Source organism: Sphaeramia orbicularis, chromosome 22, assembly GCF_902148855.1.
Source record: "Sphaeramia orbicularis chromosome 22, fSphaOr1.1, whole genome shotgun sequence".
NCBI classification, from domain to species: Eukaryota; Metazoa; Chordata; class Actinopteri; order Kurtiformes; family Apogonidae; genus Sphaeramia; species Sphaeramia orbicularis.
In genome coordinates, this window is record NC_043978.1 from 8,006,132 (window position 1) to 8,015,293 (window position 9,162).

At 42.4% G+C, this 9,162-nt stretch overlaps 1 protein-coding gene across 1 annotated transcript; it reads left to right on the forward strand.

Moving 5' to 3' along the window:
• Nucleotides 1-425: 425 nt before the first annotated feature.
• Nucleotides 426-8,922, forward strand: neff2 (neuronal intermediate filament family member 2). The gene is made up of 3 exons (XM_030126895.1): nt 426-1,567; nt 2,920-3,044; nt 7,838-8,922. Exons 1-3 carry the CDS (start codon nt 563-565, stop codon nt 7,896-7,898), a joined length of 1,191 nt encoding a protein of 396 aa, XP_029982755.1. The 5' UTR covers nt 426-562; the 3' UTR covers nt 7,899-8,922.
• Nucleotides 8,923-9,162: the final 240 nt, after the last annotated feature.

Below are 9,162 nucleotides of genomic sequence, written 5' to 3' on the forward strand. Positions count from 1 at the left end.
GTGTGCAATGTTTCCCAGGGATATATTTATTCATTTATTAATTTATCTTCACTCTTCTTTTCTATCTACTGTTTGTCTCTCACAGGGTTGTGGAAAAGATTTAGTTTCGAGTTTTTCTTTAAAAGGTTTGACCCATTTTCACTCACTTCACTGACGTGTTCATTCTGAGATAAGTGGATCTAGGCTTTTATTAAGGGACTAAAGTGGAGTTAAATATGCTTTTAAACTAATGTGATTGTGTGCAGAATGCCGTTTCCAGCAGAGATGAGAGCGGTGCTGCGTCTGCCGGGGCTGACAGTGAGTCCAAACCAGCGTCTCCTCTCCTCACTGCAGCAGGATGTGATTGGCCCAGAGGATGCTGACAGCGCTGAGGAGGAGGGGGGGAGCGCCTCGCTCTATAAAAGCCGGGGATCTGCAGCATCACTGAGCTGGTGCAGTGCAAAACGCTCACTCATCCTCACCGATGGTGTGCAGAACAAGGGGGACATAAAAATCTTCTGAAACTAAAACATTCATATCCTTTTCTTACACAAACAAAAAAACCCACAACAAAAAATTCATCATGAGCTACGATTCCTACTTCTCCTACCGCCGCCCTTGGGACAGCTACAGAGGATCCAGATCCACCAAATCCTCTGTGACTTCTTCGTTGTACTCGGCTCCTCGAGCTGCTCCGTCCGGGAAGAGGATCCTGAGGCTGGCCTCCTCTTCCCTCCCAGATGGGTCGGAGCGTTTGGACCTGGCCCAGGCCAGTTCCCTCAACACGGAGCTGCTGGGCCTGCGTTCTCAGGAGAGGGAGCAGCTTGTGGATCTAAACGACCGCTTCGCCACCTACATCGAGAAGGTGAGGCACCTGGAGCTGCAGAACCGAGCCCTGCTGTCGGAGCTGGAGGCGCTGAGGAGGCGGCAGAACCATCCGTCCCGCCTGCAGGCCGTCTACGAGGGGGAGGCTCGGAGTCTGAGGGCCATGATTGACTCGGAGAATGGGGAGAAGATGAGGATGGAGGCGGAGAGGGACTACCTGCGAGACGTGTACGAGCAGATGAAGGAGCGCTGCGAGGAGGAGGCGCGGCGGCGTATGGATGCGGAGGACGCCCTGCAGAGGGCCAAAGAGGAGGCCGGCAGGGCCCTGCTCTCCAACTGTGATGCCGAGGCCACCGTGGTCTCCCTCTGCGACGAGATGGCCTTCCTGAAGAAGGTGTTTGCGGAGGAGCAGGCGGAGCTCCAGGCCCAGCTGCAGGTGGCCAACATCAGTGTGGACGTGGAGGTGTCGCGGCCCGACCTCTCCACCGCCCTGCGAGACATCCGGGCGCAGTATGAGCGGCTGGCCAATAAGAACATGCAGGCTGCAGAGGACTGGTACAAGAGCAAGTTCGCCAGCGTGGCCGAGATGGCCAGCAAGAACAACGAGGCCGTGCACGCCATCCGCGAGGAGACCATGGAGTACCGGAGGCTGCTTCAGTCCCGCTCGTCGGAGATTGAGGCTCTCCGGAACGTCATCGACTCCTTAAATAAACAGCTGGAGGAGCTGGAGGATACGCAGGCTAAAGAGGTGTCCAAGTACCAGGTGAATGACGGATTCATGATCAGCGTGGACAGAAGTGGGTTTGTCCAGTTATAGAAGTCCACTACGACCGAAGAACCAGAAAGACTTTAATGACTGGCTCCTCAACAGTCTGGTTTAGACCAGCTCTAAATGTAAAGTGTCATCAGATTACTTCTGATGTGATTCGGCACCATATAAATAACATTTGATTTGATCCGATTCTACCAAGAAATACTTCTAACACATCCAAATATAAGTCCAGTTAGAATCTAAATAACTATGAAGTGGTGAGAAGTCTCATCCAATCTTCTCTTTATTCTTATTTTCAAAGCCTTTTCCTAAAAGGTGGAAAATTTTCTGACACAAAGCAGGATGTAGAGGCTGCACACACTCACTGTAGTATTAATAGCTCCCATTCATATTAAAAGAAGCCACTGCAGAACAGAAACAGCAGCAGGAAACTGGGCTTCTGTTTGCAACAAGGTGACATGTAAATATATTCTCTGCAGCAGCCCCCTCCCCACGCTGTAGTGCTCAGCAGGAAATGATGGCAGACTTGCAGCAGGGGTGAAAAACTGCAAGGTTACAGTTCTTAAGCTAGAACATCGATGGTATAATCAAAAAGTGATCAGGGGTTTCCAAACGCTGAACAGACAACATGCATCAACCCCCACCTGTGTCAGCAGCTTTTACCGATGAAAGGCAACGGAAAGGATTTCATATAGTAGAAATACTGTACGTTTATGGGCTCTTTGTGTTTCGCATCATTATTTAGAATGGAATAGAATACAATAGAATACAATAGAACAGAATAGAATCGAATCGAATAGAAAAGAATAAAACAGAACAGAATCAAATAGAATAGAGCAGAAAAGAATAGAACAGAACAGAATAGAATAGAATAGAATAGAATAGAATAGCCTTCGTTGTCATTGTGTTCAGTGTTACTCCAGTCAGAACAACAATATGAATAAAAAAACAATATGTCAGAAACTAAGAATAGAGTGAATATAAAATTACAAATAAAACAAACTAAAGAGTAAAATAAGAAAACAGCATATAAAATTTAACAAAAGTAAAATAAGAGTAGAACTAAAAGTAGAATAAAATATACATAAATTATGAAAAGACACAATATTAATATTATATAATCTATTAAGTTTCTAAAAACAGTGCATTTGTATCTTAATAAATATTAAATAAATATTGCCTTATTGTAAAAACAGAGGATTACTGTACGACTTACTGCAGATAATTCTCATTTTACAGGCTTATTGCACATTATTGGATGTAATCGCATGAGGATACATTAAGGGAAGTGATTGAACAGAAAGAACAGAAAATGTAACGGTGAACTGCTTGTGTTTTCACAGGTGAGAATATGTGAGCTGGAGCGGGACATCACTGAGGCCAAGCAGGAGATGGCGCGTTACCTGAAGGAGTACCAAGACCTTCTCAATGTGAAGATGGCGCTGGATATTGAGATAGCTGCGTACAGGTGACGCCTCAACACACGCAAAACATCAAGTACATGATAACAGCATGCTCCGGTGTACGTCTTACTCTTAGTTTCTGGTGACCGAACACTTGTGATTATGATATTTTAATCATCTCTAAGGCCTGGACTTTAAAATTAAATCAAGTATCTTTATAGACTTGGTTCATTGTTTAAATTTGGGTTTGTAAAAGCAGGCCAAGCACAGGTGTTAAAAGGCTTTTCTACTGATGCTTTCAGTTCAACTGCACAGGCTTCTGGCATTTGCACAGCATGAGAACAAGCCATCAGATACTATTTATAGCACGGCTGTCAAACTCGTTTAGTTCAGGGGCCACATTCAACTCAATATGATCTCAAATGGGTCAGATCAGTAAAACAATAACAGTGGAAAAAGTACAATTACAGGATGAAAATGTCTACATCTACAAAGAATCCTTTAAAAAATGTGATTAACATGAACAGTCATGAACAACCTGAAACGTCTTAAGAAAAGGAAGTGCAATTTTAACAATTTAATGCCTCAGTTTCTCATTTACACGTGTGCATTTAAACTTACAGATCACAGTGGACCTACAAACACAAAACACTTCAGGTTGTTCATGTTATTCACTTTTTATGAAAAGATAGTTTATCAATGTAAACATTTTCACGTAATTTGACTTTACATTAAAACAAAGTGAAATAAGTGGTTCAAGGCACAACAGACCCCGCCCCTCGCACACATTGTAGTTTATTTTGTCATCGATTCAGCTGATGTCATCATGTCTACAGGGTGTCCCATAAGTCTCCATACATAGGAAAAATAAACGTTTCTTGACATAAACCATTTTTATTTATATAATATGCTCTATATGACTGCCATTTTGTTGGGAACACATTTCAATGCATGTCTGCTGAAGAACTATAAAGAAGAAATATAAAGAAATACATGTTAGAACCATATATGTATGGAATGTATTATGTCTCCTATGTATGGAGACTTGTGGGACACCCTGTATGTGTGTGCTGATGAAATCATATCAATGAACACTCTGCACAGCCCCACTACTTCCTGAACTTCAGGTGGGCTCTTTATTTCCTGTCTTTCATTACTGGACACACTGATTAATCCAGGTGTGCCTAATTGATCAGTATCACCACAAGAAGTAGCAGGCACACCTGGATTAATCAGTGTGTCCAAGAATGAAAGACAGGAAATAAAGAACCCACCTGAAGTTCAGGAAGTAGTGGGGCTGTGCAGAGTGTCCATTGCCTCTATATATGTGGCAAGTTTGAAGTAAACTATAACAAAATGGATGTTTTTGTAGACATTTGAAATTTTGCCCATTATAAGAAAATGGGAGAAAAAAAAGATTTGACCCACTTTTCCCAAAATGTAACCACATCTATTCTGGGTCACTGGCCATCTATAAACCCAATCTGGACTGAATTCAACCAATAGTTTTGCTGCTAGAGTGTTAAAAAATCAAGAAACAAACTGAACCAAAAACAAAACCCCTTGCCTCTCCTTCAGGGGCCAGGGTAATAATTTGGAGTTGTGATTATTTCTAGGTTACTATAATAGTATTTTACTGGTCTGACCCACTGTAGATCATATTGGTCTGGATGTGGAATCTGAACTGAAATGCTTTTGATATCCTGGACTGTTTATATGTTCAGTGTAATTTCTGCATTTCACAAACTCATCCCATTGGCTGGACTGGACCCTTTGGTGGGCCGGTGTTGGCCCACGGGCCGTATGTTTGACGTCCTTGATTTATAATCTCACCTTCTCTGAGGTTTCGATTAGGTTAAAGCAAAACTAAATGTGATGTAAAATCATGCAGACATCTGATTGGTTGATCTAGAACAGGGGTCTGCAACCTTTATTATCAGTCAGAGCCATTTTGCCTTCTCTTCCACCAAAGAAAGATAGTCTGGAGCTGTAAAAAATAACAGAGCTTATAAACTTTTAAAAGTGCACAAAAAGTGCAGTGTGGAATGGATTCTGGAGTATGATTACTCTAAAAGTACACAGTGAAAGTATTTCATAGTATTTGTGGTAATAGTAGATGAAGTACTAATACCAAAAATACCAAATTCATGAGGTACTTATTGGAAAAAATAATTTTATTCATCATTGAATTTAGTCTTAAAGCCTATTTCAGATGAAAAAACAAACACTTTTTAAGCTTGGAAGGGAATCTGTTGTAGGATTACCCAAAAGTACACAGTACTCATACAGTCGCTCTATGAAAAGTATCGCTATTTATGGAAATGATTCTCTTCAAAACTCAACACTGCCTCCACAGTTCCCAGTTGTACTGCTCCATATTCTCCGTCTGGGTTCAGATCCACAAGTTCCCGGAAAACAGACAGAATTATGTGAGTAATATACAAAGGACGGACAGAGCCCTCCGTCTGCATCTGCGTCTTTAACGTACAGCATAAATGAGCCCTTACTTTTGTTGTCCAGAAGGCACATTCGCTCCATGCAGCTCATCTACCGTAACTGTCGAATGAGTAGCGCACAAGAAAAATGCTAGCGGCTGGCTTGACCATGCAGAGGAGAATGGCGGCTGGCTTGACCGCAGTAAAAGGAGGAGCCACTACAAGGAGGATGAAGAGACGCATGAGACTCTGGAGACGCATGTTGACCACCCCTGGCCTAGAATCATCGTTACAGTGTGTCTGTGTGGAATCATGTCATGATGTGGGACACAGCGCCGAGTTTGTAGGAAAGTCCAAAACATCTGGCCCTAGTCTGATAAATTAATCACAGGTTTGATGTGTACTATGTTTTGACGTGTACTATCTATATTATAATCCTGGAAGGTCTCAGAGTGTGTGTGTGTGTGTGTGTGTCTGCACAGTTCTGAGAAATTGTGACATTTTTAACTGGCCCTTTTGGTTCCTACAGTTGAGGAATAGTCCCATCTCCACATTAAAAATCTTGGTGAGTTGATAGGACCAATATTTTGGGAGATATTAGTCATTTTGAATTTAGAATCAGCATTTTGAGATTTCACATCAAAATTCAGAAATACTTTACAAATTTTCATTTTTCGACACGGAGTAAATGCAAGTAGAGGAAATAGAAACACCTAAATCTAGTCATACAAACATTTTACTCACATGACTGATCAGCTGTTTGCTGTGAAGTGTGAAACATGTCTGCTCCAACAGGATGTGAGGAAGACACTGAATTATACTTTCATCTGATCTGTGGAACAAAAACATCAGTTATTTTAGAGTAAAACCGAACACTCTGCTTCTTCTACTCTATTTTATTATTTTCACCTAGGGATGCACCGATCCGATACCAGTATCGGGCATCAGCTCCGATACTCAGTGTGTGTACTCGTACTCGTAAAAGTAATCCAATACACTGCACTGACACCACTTACGGCCGTGTGACATCCACAGTTCAGTGCAGCAGGTACGAGGAGGAGGAATAATGTGTGGGGAGTGTGAAGAGCGTGGAGATTTAACAAAATAAATGACGATGATAAAAGTAACGCTGACTTCAAGTAACATTACAGACACAGACAGATACGGACGCAGCGTTCTGTCCGTCCTCTGCGTACATTCCATCCGTTTTCCAGGTGCTGGAGGATGCGTACCCAGACGGAGAATAACAGCGGAACTGTGGAGGTAGAGGATCTGTTCAAAGAGCCACTGTGTGAGTTAGAGAAAAACTACAGACACATTTAGGACAACTACCCAGGGCTGGGCCAGTTTCCATCCTACTGATAATATTATGGAGGTACGGAGCGGTGCGGACCGCCGCCAGCGGAAGTGAAAACCAAACTTAAGGCTCATTTCTCTTTTCTCTACCTGCTGTGGCTAAGCTTTTAAACCTTACCAGAGAAAACACTGCAATATTACTATCACATTAGTGTAATAATAATAATAATGGATAAGATTCATACAGCGCTTTTCTATGAACATACAGAGGAGTGCGTACAGAGGGTCCATTCACTCTCACATCCTCCCTCTGGTGGTGGTAAACTACATCTGTACCCACAGCTGCCCTGGGGCAGACTGACGGAAGCATGGCTGCCAATCTGCGCCTACGGCCCCTCCAAACATTCATACACATTCATACACCAGTGTGAGTAGCAGCACTGGAGGCAAGGAGGGTGAAGTGTCTTGCCCAAGGACACAACGGCACATGGACAGAGTGGGATTCAAACCGCCAACCCTTCAGTTATTAGATGACCCACTCTACCATCTGAGCCATGGCCACCTCTGTCGTCTCCATGTTTGATATTACTGACTTTCTTCTTCTTCATAAAACTTTACTCTTCTTCGTGGTACTTGTGCAGTATGGTTAATTAAGAGCGGCGGCCTCTGGTGGATTAATTAACAAACGCTCATTCAAACACATTAAATGTCAGTAGCAGCACTTTGCTCCAGTCAGACTAATGATATTGACAATAAAGCACATTTACAAAAGGAACAAACAACTGGAATGGGATTATTAAGTATTCGTATCTGTACTCGGTATCAGCAAGTACACAAATGTAAGTACTTGTACTTGTACTCAGTTGGAAAAAAGTGGTATCGGTGCATCCCTATTTTCACCACATTATTTCAATGACACACAATTCCCATTTTCATTTTTATAACTTCTAAAAAGTTCACTTCAGATTCACTTTATGCATTTGATGGAAACAGTCACAGAATAAATCATCTAAGAAGTAAAGCTTTTCCCTGAGCCCCACAGTGCAACATATAAGATAAAAGCAGAGTACTGAAATAGACATTAAAGGAGCGTCTGATGTCTTTTAATGCTTTCTCTTTCTTTTCAGGAAACTTCTGGAGGGGGAGGAGATTCGCCTGGCTTACCCTTCCTTTCCTGCCCTAAATTAGAGCCTAAATGGCACCGACTGGGCATAAACGTACATTCTCCTCACCCTTCCCTTCCTGTCCCGTCCCATCCCGCCCTCCCCCTCTTTCTTCTGTTTACCATCCCTGACCCTAAATCCTCCCTTCTTTACTCCTCTAAAACCCAAACCGCAAACAAAGCTCATCCTTCTCAAGACAGATGCGCCCTTGTGCTAAACAAGAGGTCCACCAGAAGTCCCCCTTCTTCTACACACATTCTGACACCACACATCAAAATGACAGCAAAGTGTAAAATGCAGAGTGGCTGCACTGCATTAGTTACATGTCGGACAGCGGGATCGTTTCGGCGGAGTTCCAGCGGCGTCCGTTCATGTCCAAGCAGCGGAATCGCCATTTGACTTTCCTAAATCCTCGTTGTGCAAACATTTGACCAACTGTTTGTGAGGGAGGATGAAGGTTCTTTTGATTTTTTTTGCTGCTCGGACTTGAACTGTTGCAAGAAAAACCCACGACGTCATTGACTGGAACTCCGACCGATCGATTGCACATTGTCCTGCACCCCTGGTTCTGTAGTAGTGCTCAGTGAACCAGTAACCTTAAACGTTTATTTTCACTATATTAGAAACCCACGTTTGTCCTGTTTAGTTGCTCTTCCGCTGCATTTACATCTAAATCTGCGAGCTAAAGGTCAGCTTCAAAACAACCACAGAAAGTCTTCCCATTTGGCTGATTCTTTCACCTTCTAATTTCTAATAAAATCTCTTTCCTTGGATGTAAATGTAAATGCTGTGGAAGATAAACCGTTACTGGTTTCTCCCTATAAACAAGCAGTGTGTCTGCATTAGATTTGTTCTGTTCTGTGAGTTCATCAAAAGCTACACCATGAAACCGAACGATAACTGCAGGAGCTCCTTGTTGTTTGTACGCTGTTCTTAGATCTAACTGGTGCTTTACATCTGTGAAACTAATACAAAGTCTGCACCATTCTGCGCTGGTGTACCTGTAACAGCCAACAACAAGCTGAATAAACATAGAAGTGACCTGCAAATCAGCAGCCGGAGTTTTCATTTGACAGTTTAGGTTGTGTTGCATGTTTTAGATCAAGGAATAAATGAGTGATTGGATTTTAACCTCCTGACACCCAGTAAGTAAACATTTTCACCATTTTACATTAAATAATTGCCTTAATTGGAAACAACATGATGCAACAGTTTTTTCAGATATATTTTTAATTTTTTTTTAAAAATATGTCATTTCCAGTGGACATTTTTATTTATCTATTTGTTTT

Bases quoted from the DNA above. Each gene is read 5' to 3' on its own strand.
- neff2 (XM_030126895.1), top strand. From the start codon at position 563: ATGAGCTACGATTCCTACTTCTCCTACCGCCGCCCTTGGGACAGCTAC. The intron at 1,568-2,919 runs GTGAATGACGGA...GTGTTTTCACAG, and splicing joins AAGAGGTGTCCAAGTACCAG to GTGAGAATATGTGAGCTGGA. The intron at 3,045-7,837 runs GTGACGCCTCAA...CTTTCTTTTCAG, and splicing joins ATTGAGATAGCTGCGTACAG to GAAACTTCTGGAGGGGGAGG.